We start from the raw sequence: 20,492 nt of genomic DNA, 5'->3' as shown, positions 1-20,492 counted from the left end.
AATCACATCTTGGAGCGCCTGGGTGGCTCAGTCAGTTGAACGTCTGACCCTTGATTTTGACTCAGGTCATGAGCCTTGTGTGGGGCCTGCTTAAGAGTCTCTCTCCCTCTGCCCCTCTCCTCTGCTTGTGCTCTCTCTCTCGCTCTAAAAAATACAAAAATAAAAGTATAAAAAATCAGATCTCCTTCTGATCATAAACTTGTGCCGATCTATGTGTCAATCAATTATCTCAGCTGTGGCTACATGATCGAATCTCCTGAGTCTGACAAGTCCTCAACAATTGTGGCAACTGAAGAGACCACCTCATTGTTGCTTTGTGTGCAAGTAAGAGGTCTGCAAAGTAGCAACAGTGGGGGAAAAGGAAAGGCCTACTCCGTTTTCTCTGTCAGTATGCTTTAAAGATTTTCTTTCTCGAGGCTCTGCCTATTTGGTCTGTTCACCTTTAGATGAATAATACTTCAATGTTTTATATTCAACGATCCAGGTGTTATTATTTTTTTTTTTTTTTACTAGAAAACATATGTAACTTAGGGGCGCCTGTGTGGATCAGTCGGTTAAGTGGCCGACTTCGACTCAGGTCATGATCTCGCGGTTTGTGGGTTTGAGCCGTGCGTTGGGCTGTGTGCTGACAGCTCAGAGCCTGGAGCCTGCTTGGGATGCTGTGTCTCCCTCTCTCTCTGCCCCTTCCCCGTTTGTGCTCCCTCTCTCTCTCAAAAAATAGACATTAAAAATTTTTTTTTAAAAACATGTAACTTATAATTGCTACTTTGTAATTTTTAAGTTACTTTCCAGAAAATCTCCTCTTCCCCAGAATCAAATATTAGCTTTGGATTTAGGTGAGCCTTGCCTTCCTAATCTCTCGCTCACGTTGCAATGGCATCAATGGGTTACCCCTCCTAAATGCTACTGATGTATAAAATCCTACGCTAAGGTTACAGAGCGACTGGCGTATAAGAGGTCAAGGAAAATAAAAGTATGGCCGATAGAAAAGACAAAAACTACACAGCTCTGTTACTTTAAAAAATGTTTTAAAAGTATAAATACATGCTTTCAAAAATTCAAATATACAGAACACCTGCACAGCTGAATACAGGAGCCCCCAGCTGTATTTCATTTGCTCAATTACCACACGGGCCGAGAAGCTATGATGTCAGGAGCTTATACATAGACCGCTTCCATCATCACAGAAAGCCCATTGGGCAATTCATTGGTTTCTGCTCTACAGTAACCACAATTAAGCACTAGTACATTATTATTACAAAAGTCCTTTATGTATTCTGGATATAAGTACCTTATCAGACATAATTTCAAAAATTTGCTGCCATTCTGTGGGTTGTCTTTTCACTTGATGGTGTCCCTTAAAACATTGAAGTTCATTTTGAGGAAGTCCCGATTTTTTCCCCTTGTTGCTTGTGCATTTGGTGCTGTGTATAAGAAATGGAAGATTTACTGGTATGTTTTCTTGTCAATTTTATAGTTTAGGTATATGATCCATCTAGATTTAGGTATACGATCCATCTGGGGCTGAAATTTGTGTAAGATGATGGTCCTTTAGCGCTCTGTGATACAGTTGTCCTGGGACTTTTTGTTGAAAAGATTACTCTTCCTTATTGAATGCTATTGGCACACTTGTGAAAAATCAATTGTTCATAAACGTTGTTGATTTCTGGATCCTCAGTTATATTTTATGTTCCCGAAACCCATGTTTATCCTTATGCCAGTACCACATTGCCTTGGTTACTGTAGCTTTGTAGTAAGTTTTGAAATTGGTTAAGTGTCAGTCTTCCAACCTTGCTCTTCTTCATGATTGTTTTGGCTTTTGTAATTTTCCATATGAATTTTATCAGTTTGTCAGTTTCTGCAAATAAGTCACCAGGGGTTTTAATGGGAATTGCACGGACTCTGGAGCATTCTGGGAGCATTTTTATCTTAACAATGTAAAGTCTTCCAATCCATGAACAAAAATGAATTTCCATTTATTTAGGTCTTCTTTAATTTCAACAATGTTGTGTAGTTTTTGTTCACCTTGATGCTATTGTAAATAGAATTAAAAAAAAATCTCAATTTCAGAACATTCACTGCTGATATGGAAACAAAACTGATCTTTGTATATTGATCTTGTATCTATCCTGTGGTCTGGTGAGCTCATGTAGTTTTTATTTTATTTTCTTACAATGATGTTTTTTTTATTGAGCATAAGTTGTGTATTTTTTTTTAATTTTTAAAATTTTATTGAGCTCATTTAGTTTTTAAATGAATTTCTTAGATTTATTGGGGCGCCTGGGTGGCGCAGTCGGTTAAGCGTCCGACTTCAGCCAGGTCACGATCTCGCGGTCCGTGAGTTCGAGCCCCGCGTCAGGCTCTGGGCTGATGGCTCAGAACCTGGAGCCTGTTTCCGATTCTGTGTCTCCCTCTCTCTCTGCCCCTCCCCCGTTCATGCTCTGTCTCTCTGTCCCAAAAAAAAAAAAAATAAATAAACGTTGAAAAAAAAAATTTAAATGAATTTCTTAGAATTTTCTACAAAACAAGTTTATATAATCTGTGAATACATAGTTTTACTTCTTTTCCAATATGGTTGACTTTTATTTCTTTTTCTTGACTAATTTCCCTGGCTAGAAACTCAAGTACAATGTTGAATAGAAGGGGTGAGAAAAAACATCCTTGTCTTGGTCCTGATTTGAGGGAGAGAACATTCAGCATTTAGTCTGTTGTCATTAATGATGTTAGGTGTGGGGTTTTTGTAGATGTTCTTTATATCATGTTGAGAAGTTTCCCTTTTATTCCTAGTTTGTTGACTATTTTTATCATGAAAGGGTGCTGAGTTTTTCAAAGCTCTTCCTGCAACTATGAAGACAATTAAGTCAATGTGGTAATTTAGTCCTTTATGAACATGGTAGCATTGATCCTCACTATTTTCGATTCTATATTTATGAATTTACCAATTTATATCTAAACTTGTTTGTAATCCCCACCTCAAAACTGTTAGCACTTCTATGATCATTCACAGGCATCTGCAGACACACGAAATTTAGAGCTTCCTGATGTGCGTGTTCTCCGTGGAGCTGAACAAGGCAATGCTTTGCCTTCCTGTTCCAGGTCCCCCCAGACGTGACCAGAAGATGAGGGGGCAGGGGGAGCGCAGTGCAGCGCAAAAAAGTTCTGGTTCTGGGGCTAGTATGAATCCCAACTCTGGCAATTATTAGTGGGGTGGCTTCAGGCAAGTCACTTAATATTTCTAAACTTCGTTTTCTCTTTTGAAAATAAAACAGTATATACCAGGATAAATTGTCTTCAGGATTTAAGATTGTAATCTATTTGAGGTATGTATACACACACACACTTCCCCTAGGAGCAATGGCTCTGTATTCACTAATTCAGTATCCACAGTGACTTTATGGAATGGAAATAATGTGAATAAGGTGAATGCTGTGACTAACAAGAAGCATCTGCATATGACACTGAATTTTGGATGTTAAACCAACCTTGTATTCCTGGGATAAATCTTACTTAGTCATGGTGTAAAATCCTTTTTATATGTTGCTAGATTCACTTTGCTAGTATTTTGTTGATGACTTTTGAGTCTATATTCAGAACAGATACTGATCTGTAGTTTTCTTGTGATGTCTTCACTGGTTTTGTATCAGGGGAATACTGGCCTCATAAGATGACTTGGGAAGTGTTCTCGCTTCCATTTTTTGGGGAGAATCTGCAAAGGATTGGTGCTAATTCTTTACATGTTTGGTAGAATACAGCAGTGAAGCCATCTGGGCTTGGTATTTTCTTTGTGGCACGTTTTAAAGTTACTAATTCAGCATCTTTGTTATCGGCAGTTGTCTTTTTCACTTGCTTTCGGTAGAACCAACAGTGGGAAGATGATCTCTCAAGGCCAGTACAATTCACTAAGAAAATTAATGTTATCGAGGAAGACATATCCAGTGTCTGTAGGATTCAGATAAGCAGCTGGCCAGGATTCTCCAGTGGCAGAACTGTCCTGCTGTCTTGCTCTAACAGAGACAAACATTTCATCACCTCTCGTGCTTTCACGACCTTAGGAACAAGAACTTTCAGCCTGTTTACAGAAGATTTAGATACAAACCTGTTAACAGACACTCGTAGTAAAGTCATATAATCACAAATTAAAGTTTGCACATTACTAGGTTATATACAGACATGCGTATTTACATATTATCTTTAAATCTATCTACAAAAATAATACCTGTCTCAGAACCTGTCAGGAAGGCAGTATGTAGTGGAATAAACACTGGAATAGAAATCTGGAGATCTCAGTTCTGGTGTCAGCTCTCACTTCAACAAGATGCCACAATCTGTTTCTCCCACCGATAAAACGAGGTTAAGCCTGATGATCACCAAGGCTTTTTTCCCTCATTCTAAAAATACAAGGACTTCTTCAACAATGTCATTCCCACTGTTGTCACTTCCGAGTGCTCGAAATGAAAATACTTTTGTTCTAAGCACATCCACACTGCATTCTTACGGAACAAGCCAACCAATTCACCAAATCTTACAAGAGGAGGAAGAGGAAGTCTGTGGCTAAATAATATAATTCCAACATCTCAAGGTCCTGGGTTTGCCATGAAATAGCCACTATTAATCCTCTCTCTCTACAAAAATGTATTTGTTTTTCCGTCACACCTCACTTCCTGTCGGTCCCGTAGCACAGGAGGCGTGTAGCCATTATGGCAGCTTTCAAACACAAGGAAGTCACTTGTCTGAAATTCGGAGCCCGTCAGAGAGACTGAACAGCATTTCATCCGTTGTCTCTACTGGCACATTACTTCTCCCAAAGCGACACGAGTCGCGGTGGGAGTGGGGACTTGAGATAAATGCATCCGCGGTCCGGCTGCAATGACAACTATCTGATGGCAAAACGCTGCTTGAGTTACCAAGATGTGAATGGTAAAGAGCGTGGAAGGAGTCTTGAGACGAGTGATACTGTCCAGCCCCCGTCGAGGTGGACGCAGGGCTCTGGTAAGGGCCGTTACACATGACACACGTCTGGAAGCAAGTCTTCCTTCCCAAACCCCGGTGAATGTCCAGTTTAGCAATGAGGGGTTTCCCAACGTTCACCTCCTGCTTCTCCTCTACAGTATCTTCCAGTCCTGAGTACTGATACGACACACACACTGTGAAGATTAGATGTTCCTGAAAAGGAACAGGAATAAAGTTATTTTTATCAACTGTGGAGCACATCAGTCTCAGAGTAACACTGACATCTACAAATACGCACAGGACCACACAACAAAATCCACTGTCACTCCCCTTTCCCAGCTTCCAATCCTCAAGGCCCGTTTACACCTTCCCTATACTAAGCAACGCCGGCTATAATCATGTTCCCTTTCCTTCATTCGATACTTTGAATTGGTAGAATTCTAGTACTTACTACTGACGGTAGTCAGAATCACAGAGACCTTGTACTGTATTCTGGAGGAATAGTTTAAAGGTGTTTTCCAAGCAGTGGGGCTTGGGAAACTTACCCAACTGGTGGAGATGGGAGAACGGTCCTTTAAGGAGAAAACCTGACTTTACACCCAGGCCAAAAGTTTAGCTGTTTTAAAAAGTATTATGAGAGGGGCGCCTGGGTGGCTCAGTCGGTTGAGCGTCCGACTTCAGCTCAGGTCACGATCTTGCGGTCCGTGAGTTTGAGCCCCGCGTCGGGCTCTGTGCTGACAGCTCAGAGCCTGGAGCCTGCTTCCGATTCTGTGTCTCCCTCTCTCTCTGCCCCTCCCCCGTTCATGCTCTGTCTCTCTCTGTCTCAAAAATAAATAAACGTTAAAAAAAATTAAAAAAAAAAGTATTATGAGATAATAATCCATGGTCACAGGTGGAAAAGTATAACTGCATCAGATCACAGGCTTATTTCACAGACAAAGGAGACTGAAGAAGATTAGCTATGAACAGGGTGACGATAGTTTGTATCTGTTGTTCCAACTAGAAAATGATTATTCAAAGATGCAAAGATATTTAAAAGCAGACTATGCTCTGTATCTCTAACTTTTTTGTTTTAAATGTTTATTTGAGAGAGAGAGAGCACACACATGCAGAAGAGGGGCTGAGAGAGAGACAGACAGACAGACAGACAGACAAAGAGAGAGGAAGAATCCCAAGCAGGGTCCATGCTGTCAGCACGGGGACTTGAACAGATCTCACAAACTGTGAGATCACGACCTGAGCCAAAATCAAGAGTTGGATGCTTAACCAACTGAGACCCAGGCACCCCTCTTTTCCATCACATACACTCTCACGTGAACATCTTCAGGCCATTAGCAGGGACAGAACACCACGTGGAAGGGGGGTCACTGATAAGACTGTGTATCACGTATCTCTACTTCAATTTAACACTCAGTGAAGCAGCAGTCTATAAAGCGATACAACCGTCACACGCCAAAATGAGTTTTCACTTTCGTAAGATTAGCAGTTACAAACAGGAAAAGTCATAACCTTTAATTTTTGCAGTGAACTGAGCCGAGTATAGAGGCACTGCTTGGGGAGATCCTTTGACACCAAATAGCTGCCGGTTTCCTCAGGCGTCCCTTTGTTTGCAGCTTTTGGATCAATGTCTAAGTCCTGTGAAAAGTAGCAGGCATTATCAATGAAATCAATGAGACTCACAACACTGTGCATGACAATAAAATATCTGAACAGGTATTTCTCTCTTACGAATTTTGGCTGAGTAGGTAAACTCTCATCCAGGACTAAACAAACAACAAAGACAACACTCTAGAGTACAATAGGAATTCTAAATTCTGCACACATATGCTTAAAAAGTTAGCTGTGCAAGGACAATTACTTCCAAACTATCCCCAGAGACACTTCTTCACCCACTCCAAGCTTCCTTTCACATCCAAGCCCCGTTAGTGTGTGACTCCTGGATTCTCGTCCTTCTATTCATCACTTTTGGGCAGGTGCAGGGGGTTATCTAGAAACAATAAACGGACAAGACACAGACAGCCCTTCCCTTTTCTTCTCTAAGAGACAATTCCTGTTGTCCCACCGAGGGCGGGAGATCTGTTCTGGAACTCCAGGGCGAAGGCCTCAGGTTCTGCCCTGACCAATGCCCAGAAAGCTGCCGGGGCTGGTAGAGAGACCTATCTAATTCTGGGCTTCAGTGCTGGAACATCTGCTCTCACACTAAGCAATGTCCTCCATGAAGCTTTTATCAATACCAAAGGTGATGCTCTGGATTTGTCTTGGATCTTGCTTACTTCTCAATTTACTAAACTCGTGTAGGAAGGAGATTTATTGGCTTCTTTAGGCTGACACAAAATACATACTGTATCTTAATTTATGGAAAAACAAATTTCTGTGCTTCCAATATACTACCATAAGACTTTAATTAACAACAGTAGTTTTTAAAAGGAAATTATTTTTGACATAAGAATAACAAATTTTATTCCTTCATATTTGATATTCTCCTTAGGGTAAGGGAAATTAAAGGCTTCTTTCCTGGGTGAAATTTGACATTTAGGATATTTTTGGTGATTAGTTTTTAAATATTATGACTACTGTCACTAAAACACAAATAAGTATTTACATAAATGGAATATATAGGTATTTATATTTCCTTTAACTTTACCATGAAGTTTCCAAATGTTTAGTTATTAGTAAGTGAGGCTGTAATCGGTATATTTCGAACCAAAGAAGAAAGGGGGGACTTACGAGAGGAAAATCTGTGACGTAGGCATCGCACATCACTACGTCGGGCGGCTTGTGGACTATGCTTGTGTAGATTATCATGACGTTGGAGAACTCTGCGGCAAACCCTAACTGAATCTGGACACCGCACTGAAATTTAAGGCACATACTTTCTGGGAGTTCTGAAAAAGAACAAAAAGAACAACTTGTAAATAATCATTTGAGGAGTGCTCGGTAAGTTTTCTGATGATGAGCGACAGATAAATATTCTTTAAGGGCAAAACAGGGCTTTTGTTTTCACTCAGAAAGGTTCTGTAACTACCACATTGTTCAAAGACACATAAACACACATGCATACACTTACAGAAAGAGGAAAAAAAGCCCCATATTCTGCTGGTTGGTCAGGCAAATAAAAGCCTTGCATTTACTATTTCCTGACAGTTCTTGTCCCTCTGCATATATAATTTTGACAGTGGTAACCAAAAGTATCCACACAACTTGTAAATTTTCACTGCTGCCTCAATCTTCATGAAAATAGTTTTCAATAAGCATAATGTTGCTGAATAGTTTGCTACTTTGAACAACTCCACTATTCTTGAATATCTATAGTATTTCTGGATTTTATTGTTTTTCTACCATAGTTAATATTTCTTATATACATGTACTTAATGCTTTAGATACAGCTGCTGGGCGGTTCCTCACACATGTGACATTCTCCACTCACGTAGACTGTAAATAGATTTGACCATACAATTTCCAAAATGAACATTAATTTTCAAAATGTTTACCCAGTTGATGAGATTAAAAAGGAAAAACTACACTATCATAGTTTTAATTTTGTTTTCTCTCATTACTACTTAAGTTTACCATTTTTATATTTGTTTCTTAATTATTAATATATCCACAACTGTGTATATTGTTGAATTTGCATCCTTCGGTGAGTGATTAAGGGAGTCTTAATGTTTTTCCTTTTACCATTTTGTAAGAACTTTTTAAATTATTTTTAAATGTTTTATTTTATTTTTGAGAGAGAGAGAGACAGAGAGACAGAGTGCAAGCAGGGGAGGGGCAGAGAGAGAGAGAGAGACACAGAATCCGAAGCAGGCTCCAGGCTCTCAGCGGTCAGCATGGAGCCCGATGTGGGACTCGAACTCATGAACCGTGAGATCATGACCTGAGCTGGAGTCGGACACTTAACCGACTGAGCCACCCAGGCACCCCTTGCATGAACTCTTTAACATAAAAAATACCAAACCTGTTACCAAAAACAGTGCTCTCTTCTAGAGCCTGTTTGCCTTTGGTAAGATGACATATATCCATGTGTAAAAGATAAGAAATAAGTATTATTTTAAGACCACAATCTTTTCATGATGTTTTAAAATATTTGGGCCATAAACTTCCTGCAAATCAGGTTATAGTCTCAGTAACACAGACTCACTCGATAACTATTTTACTGAACACCTACTATGTGCCAGGTGTGGTATAAGTAATGAGCAAACAGGAAAATACTGGACCAGACACTTCTAAACTTTTTTTTTTTTAATTTGAAAATCTAATTGGCCTCATTAGGCGATTTATGAATTGGGCAGCATCTCATCCACCAAGTAAAGAGATACTTCCTTAGTTTCATTTTATAAAAGGGTTTTTTGTTTTGTTTTGTTTTTTCTCTTTTCACTGTTGATCTTTACCACCGTGATTCTATTGTTGTTTAGAGTTTTTAATCTTTATTATTACTTTTTAATGTTTGTTTATTTATTTTTTTGAGAAAGCGAGCAAGTGTGAGTAGAGAGGGGAGGGGGACAGAGGATCCCAAGCAGGCTCCGTGCTGACAGGAGAAGGCCGGATGCAGGGCTTGAACTCACAAACTGTGAGATCATGACCCGAGCCGAAGTCCGACACTTAACCGACTGAGTCATCCAGATGCTCCTAGGTCTTTTTTAGAGGAAAAGACTCGTAGTAAATCCAAAATCTTCACTTGTCAATGATTTACATTCACTTTTTCACTAAACACACAGAATTACCAGTAGTAATTCATTATGTTGTAGATAGGATTTCCACTCCCTCTTTCTCCTGCTCACCAACTCGCTGCTTCAAGAGTCAGAGAGAGAGCGAATGCCCAGTAATATTTATGAGCACATAGTATTTGCTGACTAGTATGCTTGTCTTTTTACATGTGCGACCTCCTTCAACATCAACAACCGCAGCAAGTGTTATTTCTTGTCCCCATTGATAGGCAACACGCTTACCAAGGGGCAGAGACAGAATCAGAACCCAGGCCTGTCTGATTTTTCAAACGGCACACTTCCAGCAGCTCAGAATATGATCAAGTCTAAGGGACTGTATATCAGGTAGATTGTTTAGTCTTGGGTTTGCCCACCACGCTAAAATGTTGTCACTACAAAGTTGAGAAGAAAACCATTTATCCAGGAGGAAAAAACCTCCTTCGTGATTTAACACAAGCACATTATAGAACAACGTCACAAAAAGCAGCCGTCACCGTACCGTGTGCCTTGGCCCACTGCAGATTCCGCACCAGAGATTCCGCAGAATATGCTGTTCCCTGTATTGGGTCAGTAAGTGCTCTCTTTTCAGACAAGCTGCTCCGAATCTCCAGAGCCTGTTTGCCTTTGGTAAGGTGACACTTACCCATGTCTAAAAGATAAGAAATAAGTATTGAGACCACAGTCTTTTCATTATGTTATGTTTTAAATACTTAGGCCAGGAACTCCCCTGAAAATCAGGTTATACTCTTAGTATCTATCACTTATTCACTCAACAAGTATTTACTGAACACCTACTATGTGCCAGGAACGGGTCAAAGTAATGAGCAAACAGATGTGAGAGAGAGAGAGAGAGAGAGCGAGTGAGAGGGAGACAGAAAGAGAACATGAGTGGGGGAAGGGCAGAGAGCGAGAGGGAGACACAGAATCCGAAGTGGGGTCCAGGCTGAGCTGTCAGCATAGAGCTGGATGTGGGGCTCAAACCCACGAACCGTGAGATCATGACCTGAGCCGAAGTCAGACACTTAACCGAATGAGCCACCCAGGCGCCCCCCTCAAAATTTTTTTTAAATGTTGGACCAGCCCACTTCTAAAGGCCCTTTTAACTTTTATCTTCTATAATTCTATTACCAAATCCCTAATACCTTAAACCTTAAAATTCACAACGAACTGAAAGTATATTTGTTTACTGAAAGAGTAGTCCTCATTTTATGTCTGCACTCCGTTGGGAAATACACGCAGTTAGTAAACAAATGACTATTTATCTACGAGAAAGTTAAGGTCCCGTGCCATCTACACCTCAGATATCTTTATTTTGAGAGAGAGAGAGAGAGAGAGAGAGAGAGAGAATGAATTCCAAGCAGGCTCCACACCCGACACGGGGCTCGATCCCAAGAACCATGAGATCATGATCTGAGCCCAAATCAAGTCAGACACTTCACTGACTGAGCCACCCAGGAGCTCCTACCATGCATATTTCAATTTTCACTCAAACACAGGCACTGGTAAGTAGTATATGCCAATGTTTTAGGTTTTGAACTTAACGAAAAAGTTATGCCACAATGTGTTTTCATCCAACCTATTTAGACAAAGACTTACGATTATTGATAAATCTCAATTTAAACTTACAAAGCTATATATTATTTAATATGAACAAATTATTTCTCCTACATCTATATATATTATTATTAATAAAGTTATAAACTAATAGTATCTGGTCTTGGGAAAGTAGTTACTTATCTGGAAAAAAAGAGGTGAAACTAAGATTCTTAAAATAAATTTTTTTTAATGTTTATTTGTTTTTTTCGGGGGGGGAGGGGCAGAGAGAGAGGGAGACACAGAATCTGAAGCAGGCTCCAGGCTCTGAGCTGTCTGCACAGAGCCCAATGCAGGGCTCGAACGCAGAGTGAGATGATGACCTGAGCTGAAGCGTGACGCTTAACCACCCAGGTGCCCCAAAACTAAGATTCTTAAATAGAAGAATCTATTCTGAAATAGAAGTCTCATATATAAAGCAGATAAAAGCAGACTTTTCTGGCTGAAGCAGGATGGCAGGAGGAGGTCCAAAGCTCTGGCTGTCTATGTTACATGGGAAAACGGTGAAGTCAGGTGACCCAGCTACAAGATCTGCACTGATAAAAACATGAAAATAGAGGTGACTCATGGCTCTTAGGGTAACTTTCACATATCTGATACTCAAGTTGCCATCTTTGGAACACCCAAGAAACTCCATTTCTCATGGGCTGGTTTGCAAAAGAACTGTTTTTTGGTATGACTTTTATTATTTTATTAAAAAATTTTTTTTCTTTATTTCTGAGAGAGAGAGAGAGACAGAGAGAGAGAGAGAGAGAGACAGAGAGGGAGGGAGGGAGGGAGGAAGGGAGGGAGACACAGAATCCGAAGCAGGCTCCAGGCTCTGAGTTGTCAGCACAGAGCCCGATGTGGGGCTCTAAATCACGGAACTGCAAGATCGTGACCTGAGCCAAGGTCAGATGCTTAACTGACTGAGCCACCCAGCGCCCCGAAAGCAGAGTTTAAAAACCATTAAGTGCATCAAGAAAAAAATGAACCCAGACTTTTCCACCAGGCCTCAAAATTTCTGTAAGGCTGTATCTCTAATCCTCAGAGAGGATGCTCTCTGGACCCGGTTTCTGCAAACAAGCAGTCGGGCAGCACCAGGCACGAGGCACAGAAACGAGGCACACAACTCGGAGAATGAAACTTCACCAATTCCACAGTCTTGCCTGCGATCAGTGCCGCGGCTCAAGTCATGCTGCGCAGAGGGCATAAAGCCAAGTCAACAGAATGAGGAAGGGGGGGGGGAATTAAATGGAGTGTTGCTGAACACTGCCTAAATTTTTGTTTTTTATAAAATAAATATTAATTCCAAACCTGCACAGTAATAGTAGGAAGAAAATAATTACCAGAGGACCCTGAGTAGCTTTCTCTTTATTTATTTTACCTTCTGCAACTTCATCCAGTAACACAGTAATTTTCTTGTCTTCTAATAATCTATCTTTTAAAAATTTCATGAAAATTCCATTTGCCAACCCAGAATGCTGGATTTCAAAAGCTTCTGCCCCTTGACACCTTAAAAAACAGCAAAAAGACAAATTAAAACAAAAAGAAAGGAAACACTTGCCATATGGGCTTGCATAAATACGGACGAGCTTCATTTGCTTCTCAGCCTCCTGCATGACATCTTAATTAAACAGTTAATCTTTAAGCAGGAACTAAATGCTCTGGTGCTTAGTGAAAAGAAGATGTCAGGATAGGAGGTGCCAAAGTCAATTATTTAAAACTTCGTATCGAGGATATCAAAGAGGAAAATTTATGCCTACATTTCTATGGATCTGTCTAGGCTTCTAATCTATAATCAAAAAGAAGTCATGAAAAATGAAGGCATCTTGAACATAAATATAAAATTTCCTTACGTGGCGTATCCAAACACAATGTTGGCGGTGACTTTTAGTGCATCCAAGATCGGGATGGTGTCATCATAGTCATTTCTACATAAAAGGGAGGAGGGAGAAGAACAGATACAAATGTGAAAAAAGTTAAACAGCATTTTGGAGAGCTTTAATAATATAATGGAAAATATAACACTGTTGTATTACATATGATTTAAAATTATAGATTCAAAATTCCTTTATCGAACCAGCCACATATTTAACCAAAATAATCCAGGGCTCCTATGCTGCTGAGAGGGCAGATGGCCACATCCTTTCTCTGCTTAGCTTTAAACAGGACCAACATCTGAACTCTGGCATTGGTTTTTGATTGGTAAACGCTGAGCAAGCACAAACTCTATTTCTGAGAGGAATAATCACTGGTTCTATTCCTTAGTAACACAGTGGCCAACAACTGGGATCTGAAGCTTCAAACATGAGGTTCGGCTACACTTTCTGTATCTGTGAGACCAGGACTGACAGAAGCCCCACTGACCACGGGTGTTCTTTCTGTCAGTTTCTGGAGGAATAACTGAGAGACGACTGGAGACACCTACAGGCATTCTGAAGAGCTGAACCTTCTGGAGTGTGAATAAATACCCATGCCCTTGGGGCGCCTGGGTGGCTCAGAGTTAAATGTCTGACTTCGACTCAGGTCATGATTTCACGGTTTATGAGTTCGAGCCCCGAGCCGGGTGGGCTCTGGGCTGAGAGCTCAGAGCCTGGAGCCTGCTTCAGATTCTGTGTCTCCCCCTCTCTCTGCCCCTCCCCCATTCACACTCTGTCTGTCTGTCTCTCTCTTAAAAAATAAACAAACATTAAAAAAAGAATTTTTTAAAAAATAACCATTAAGAAAAATTAAGAAAAAATACCCACGCCCTTTAGTTCCTCACTTTGGTTCTATAGCAAATAAGAAAAAAGTTAAAATCATTAAATACACATGGAGAAAATATATTTTCCTCTAGTGTCCTTCTTGGTCAGTTTCAATCTGTAATTACAAATTCACAAGTTTGGGGCGCCTGGGTGGCTCAGCCGGTTAAGCTTCCAACGTCGGCTCAGGTCATGATCTTGTGGTTCCTGAGTTTGAGCCCCGCAGCAGGCTCTGTGCTGACAGCTCAGAGCCTGGAGCCTGCTTTGATTCTGTGTCTCCCTCTCTCTCTGCCCCTCCCCAGCTCATGCTCTGTCTCTCTCTCTCTCTAAAAAATTAACGTTAAAATAAAAAAATTCGCAAGCTTAGGTGGTTCTTAGAATTCCCAGGTTTGCCTTAGATTTACTTGTTAACGCTGATATTTACCTCAGTCCAATGAGCTTCATTTAACACAGACAGCTTACCTTTTCCTACACATGTCCAACAAGAACACGTTGAGTCCGGTTTCCTTTTCTTGCATCAATTTCAGTATATTTTGTACACAGAGACAGTTTTCAGACCTATATGGATTTGGAGCATCAACAGGGACCATAAAGCTGTTCCCAAAGTTTTCGTAACCATGTCCTGCATAATATAATAATCCTGGAAAAGAGAAAAAAGGGGTAAAAATTAACTCTAAATTGCACTCTGATGTAGCACTCTTGTGGAAAAAACCCAGTCTTTTATTTTCTTCAAGTTAATGCAAGCTTATTTAAGAGATACCCAACTATAAACACAGTCAATGTTAACTAAGTTTGCACCGAAAATTATTTTGACAACAGTCTTCAAATACTGTATTTTTTTTTTTAATATTTTTTTTCAACGTTTCTTATTTATTTTTGGGACAGAGAGAGACAGAGCATGAACAGGGGAGGGGCAGAGAGAGAGGGAGACACAGATTCGGAAACAGGCTCCAGGCTCCGAGCCATCAGCCCAGAGCCCGACGCGGGGCTCGAATTCACGGACCGCAAGATCGTGACCTGGCTTAACCGACTGCGCCACCCAGGCGCCCCCAAATACTGTATTTTAAACTGACATCAAGATGCTGTCGTGAAGTATGTTTTAGTTCATAAAAATGGTATATTTGTAACCAGTGGTATAATATGGAATGCAGATTTATCTTATGTTATATAAAAAAGAAAAAGGCTAAGGACTTCTTTGTTGACTCGTTTGTCTTCTCCATGAGATCAAGAGCTCCCCCAGGGCAGGGACAGTATTATCTCTATCTGTGGATTCCTGGCACACAGCAGGAGCTTAGTAAGTTTTTAATGGATGAACAAATAAACATATTTAGATGACTAGTAACTACTAAATCCAGTACAGGAAATTCTATAGGCAAAAAAAGGAAAAACAAATCCCACAGGCATTTATATACATAATTAGTAAGGGCTATAAAAATAAAAACGTAGTCTATAAAAAAAATGATTATTTATTTATTTTGAAGGGGGGGGTAGGGCAGAGAGGGAGGGAGGGAGAATCCCAAGCAGGCTCCACATGCTGTCAGCACAAAGCCCCACGTGACGCTTGATCTCATAAACCTCGAGATCGTGACCTGAGCTGAAATCAAGAGTTGGACACTCGACTGACTGAGCCTCCCAGGTGCCCCTAAATGTAGCTTTTTCTAAGAAGGGAAGGAAAATCTGTTTTCATGGATTACTACTTTTTTTTTTTTTTTTTAAGATCTAAGTTTATTTTAAGAGAGAGTAAGAGAGAGCAGAGGAGAGGCAGAGAGAGAGGGAGGGAGGGAATCCCAAGCAGGCTCTGAGCTGTCAGCGCAGAGCCCAACGTGGGGCTCAAGCCCATGAACCGTGAGATCATGACCTGCGCTGAAATCAAGAGTCAGATGCTTAACTGACTGAGCCACCCAGGAGCCCCATTACTACTTTTTCTTTTCGTTACGAGATATAAATAGCATTAATTTTCCATCTAGAGTCTCTTGAATTCATAATCTAAAATTTACATTCATTTTAGTAGTCCATAGATGAGTCATTTCTTTACTGAGAAACGATACTATAAAAACTGCACCAAACGACTCTGAACATTTTCTTGAAAAGATGTTTGTTTTGGCTGTAAAAAACAAAAAACAAAAAACAAAAAAACCCCCAAATATCAGTATGGGCTTCCTTATAAAAATATTTGATAGAAATATTTGTGAAGATACATCCCCCTAGGCACGCAATCTCTAAGCCCCACTGATTTTGCTCTGTCAGCGTCCTGGATATGACGACTTCTTTCTATGGCTTTCTGACATTAATAGTAAAAAGGCGCCAAGCTGGGGAACAACCGAGAAGCTGCTCCCTGCACCTACAGCTCCAATTCCGAGCAAAGAATGTAGCTTCGAACAACTTGCTCCATTTGGGCAGAACCCAGGTCTATTTTTCTTGAACTCTGACTAAAGTGAAAAAAACGGTTCTTTCATATGTAACATTTCAGGTAAAAAAAAAATGACAAAATGGGGGACACCTGTGTGGCTCAGAGAGTTAAGCGTCCAACTTCGCCTCGGGTCATGATCTTGTGATTCACTGAGTTCGAGCCCCGCATCCACAGAGCCTGCTTTGAATTCTCAATCTCTCTCTCTCTCGAAAATAAACATTTAAACTAATGACAAAATGGGCACATTCATGTATTCAGTGTAGGTTTATTCTATCTCATCTGTGTCCTGAATGAAAGAAATGAAAAAGAAAAGGAAGACAAGGTTCCTGCCCCAAGGATCTTGCAACTCATTCAGACCTGCTCATGTTGTTAAAGAACACAGAAAGTCAGCATACAATGAAATATCATAAATTATGTGATTAAGGAAACCTTGTATGATCTGAGTAAGGTGCACGGAGGAATCGGTGTGAAGGGAAGCAACCATAGGTGGTCTTGGGAGACTGGGTACAATTCGGAAAACCAGAGAAAGAGCAAGGGGCGTTAGGGAACGGAAACAAACCAGGCGTGGGCCTGGAATGGCAGCCAAGAGAAAGGAGACCAGCCTGGCAAGGAATTAAACTATCCCCGGAAAGAAGAGGGGCACTGACACGAGCATCTTAAACATCGTGACACAGGGAGTGGATGTAATTCACTAAGCAATGAAGACTGAGTGAGTGAAAAGCCAGCCCGAAGAATGAGAGAAAACACTCGCGAACAGTAGATCTGTAAGGACAACTTGTATCTAGAATACAGAAAGAGCTCTTCAATTCGACCATAAAAAGACAAATAGCCAAGTAAAAAATGGGCAAAGGATCTGAACAAACATTTCTCCAAAGAGGATAGCGAACAAATAAACACACGAAATGCAAGACAGAACAATGAGATCCCACATCACGCTTACTAGGACAGCTACAATAAACACACAGGCGTGAACACGTGTTGGCAAGGATGGAGAGAAACTGGAAGCCTCATTTACTTCTGGTGGGAACATGTAGTCAGGAAAGAGTTTAAGTGGTTCCTCAAAAAGTTAAACGCAGAATTCCCATATGATTAAGCAATCGCAGTCCAAGGTGTATACAGCCAAGAGAACTGAAAACCTGTGTCCACACAAGAATGTGCACACGAGTGTTCACAGCGGTGTGATTCAGAATAGCACCCAGAGGCAACAACCTACGTGTCCAGCGGCTGATGGATGGAAATGTGGTACATCCATACCATGATTATCCAGCCATAAAAGTAACGCAATGACACGGACGAACCTTGAAAACATTACGCTGAGAGAAAAAAGCCAGGCACGGAAAGATTCCATTCTACAAAATGGCTCCAAAAGGCGAATCCATAAAGATAGAAAGAAAAGCTGCTGTTACCAGGGGTTTGGGACAAAGAGGAATGACGAGTGACGGCTAACGGACGTGGAGATTCTTTCTGGGGTGATGAAAATGTTCTGGAATTAGGTGACTGATGCAAAACTGTGAATACGCTAAAGCCACCGAACTGTACGTTTCAAAACAGTAGAATTTATATACTTCTTTATCAAGTACAGGCACCCCTCACTTTTTTTTTTTTTTAACATTTATTTATTTTTGAGACAGAGAGAGAGAGACAGAGAGCATGAACAGGGGGCGGTCAGAGAAAGAGGGAGACACAGAATCTGAAACAGGCTCCAGGCTCTGAGCTGTCAGCACAGAGCCCGACGCGGGGCTCGAACTCACAAACCGCGAGATCGTGACCTGAGCCGAAGTCAGACGCTGAACCGACTGAGACACCCAGGCGCCCCACCCCCCCCTTTTTTAAAGTTTGTGCCACACCACTCTGCCTTTAAGAGAGACCCAGATTACAATGTCTGGTTTTGCTAACCAAAGGAATCTAAAGAGGACTTTTTTTTAATGATTATTTATTTTTGAGAGAGACAGAGGAAGGGAGAGAGGGAAGGAGAGAATGAGCGGGGGAGGGGCAGAGAGAGAGGGAGACAGAATCCAAAGCAGGCTCCCGGCCCTGAGCTGTCAGCCCAGAGCCAGATGCAGGTCTCGAACCCATGGACCATGAGATCATGACCTGAGCCAAAGTCGGACGCTTAACTGAGCCACCCAGGAGCCCTGAGACGTTTTGCATTTATGAAAAAAAGGCAAAAAGCAGAAATGGCATTTAGCGTTTGTTTGCAGCAAGTCATTTGGAGGCAGAACACAGCCAAGCAGAGAGAGAGGCACTGCCGGCTCCTTCCCCAGGATCCACACTCAGCATCCCGGCAGCAAACCGCCAGACCTCTGAGCTGTGTCTGTGAGCATCTGGGTTGTATCTCAATGTATCTTGTGCATCCGTCAGCAAGATGTGTCCGGAGGTACCAGAAAAGGCTGTCTGGGCCTGGGAACGCTCACACAGCGGGAAACCTGTGTCTAAAATGGGACTCTCTTCCCCATCAGTCTGTTCACCGCTTCCCAAAGCAAGGTATGCTCATTTGTAACCTTCACGACTCTGCCTCAGTTACTCTCCCTCCTTCCCATCTACCCACATCATGGCAATTCCTCAAGGGTTATCTCACGCTCAGGACCCTCAGCAGGTTATCACCTGGTTTCCAGCTTTTTGACACTTCGGTCTCTCCCTGCTGTGAAGCCGTGTGGCAGCACTCTGACACATAATCACACGCTGGCTTTTAGGGACACCTTACAGTTCTATGCATATTTAATTTCTTTGGTAAAAATGCTCATAAGAGACATTAATCTTATACGTTTGTATAGCTTTCTCACGGTTCTGAAAATATGTTCATATACATGAACTGATTTTAATCCACATAACAATGTTTAAATGATTTATACCCATATTTTATAGGTGAGAAAATGAAAAAGGTAAGTGATTTGCTTACAATCATACAGCTGATAGGTGTTCCAACTCCAAAAAAAGCATTTTTAATTTTTTCCTCATTATATTAAGGGACTTAGAGTTTTGAGAGTATAAATCATGTTCTTTATTTTCCGTATCTCCTTCGACACCTAGCATACTCCTTTATCTGTGCTATGGATATATTAAGGAATTCAGTAAATACTTTTGAATGCATTAATTAACAATGCAAACCAATCAGGAGAGAGCTGGATCCAGAGAACTTTCTATAAAGGGTCTGATTTTCAGTAGAAACGGTACCATTTCTACAACTGATGTTACTTCAGACAGCCAACCAGGCAGCTTGAGTATTGTCCCCGCTGTTATCATTTGACACATCTGCCTCCAGTGAGACGTAATTTGGGAGAAGCAGCAAGTTCAAGGGAAGGTTTAAGCTCCGTCAACCAGGGAGACCTAAGCATGGCCCGTTACTTCAATGCCATACGTCCCACTCGGCAATCATTGAAATTAAGGCACTTACAAGAACAAAAAACCTTTCTCCGCCCCAACATGACTTATGGAAAGTGGAAGCATTTTGTATCAAAGTCTACATCCAAATAGTATGGCAGGAGATTAAACATTTTTATGTACAACAAACTAGGCCAAATCCTTGTATTTTAAGAATCCCATCTCTATTACTGCCAATTAATTTTATCAATTATCGCATTACTCAAAGGGTAGAGGTACAAAATAGGCATCTTTATAAAATGACAAAAGTATTTTTTTTTAAGTTTATTTACTTATTTAAGTAATCTCTACACTCAACATGCGGCTTGAACTCACGATCCTGCGACCAAGAGTCGCCAGCCGAGGCGTCCCAAATGACAGGAAATTTAATGTGGTTAGAAATATAATCCTGTCCATTAGACCTTTAGGGAATCCTGTTTCTTGGGAACATGATTTCCAAGGACATAGTTTATTACAGATATTTATTCTCGCTTACAGAGAAGAGAATTGCCGAGACGGAAGACGGTCCCACCGGAGTTGAGCTGCAGTGCACCTAGCACAGTGCTCTGACGAGGACAGTCACTGCCACCACCACTGTCACCGTCAGCCTACATAGCTCTTCCTGTGTGCCAGACACAGTCTGAATAAAGTGCTTTAGTTGTATAGTTATCACCTCCTATAATCCTCGTATTTCTCGTAACCAGGCAGTTATATTATCACCCACCTTTTACAGATGGAAATACTGACACA

At 41.0% G+C, this 20,492-nt stretch overlaps 1 protein-coding gene across 2 annotated transcripts in view; it reads right to left on the bottom strand.

Moving 5' to 3' along the window:
• Positions 1 to 1,011: 1,011 nt before the first annotated feature.
• MALT1 (MALT1 paracaspase) overlaps positions 1,012 to 20,492 on the bottom strand; it is a 65,633-nt gene continuing 46,152 nt past the window's right edge. For both annotated transcript variants that reach the window (XM_086683116.1, XM_086683117.1), the window contains 7 exons: positions 14,435 to 14,612; positions 13,088 to 13,162; positions 12,616 to 12,743; positions 10,156 to 10,305; positions 7,678 to 7,835; positions 6,460 to 6,585; positions 1,012 to 5,163 (listed from right to left, as the gene is read on the bottom strand). In XM_086683116.1, coding sequence (XP_086539242.1) covers positions 4,723 to 5,163; positions 6,460 to 6,585; positions 7,678 to 7,835; positions 10,156 to 10,305; positions 12,616 to 12,743; positions 13,088 to 13,162; positions 14,435 to 14,612 — 1,256 coding nt within the window. In that variant the 3' untranslated portion in view covers positions 1,012 to 4,722. The remainder of the gene's footprint in view (positions 5,164 to 6,459; positions 6,586 to 7,677; positions 7,836 to 10,155; positions 10,306 to 12,615; positions 12,744 to 13,087; positions 13,163 to 14,434; positions 14,613 to 20,492) is intronic.

Source organism: Puma concolor, chromosome D3 (genome assembly GCF_028749965.1).
Source record: "Puma concolor isolate L17-30 chromosome D3, mPumCon1.1.hap2, whole genome shotgun sequence".
NCBI classification, from domain to species: domain Eukaryota; kingdom Metazoa; phylum Chordata; class Mammalia; order Carnivora; family Felidae; genus Puma; species Puma concolor.
Note: the sequence above shows the minus strand (reverse complement) of the source record. Positions and strands in the feature narration are given on the sequence as shown.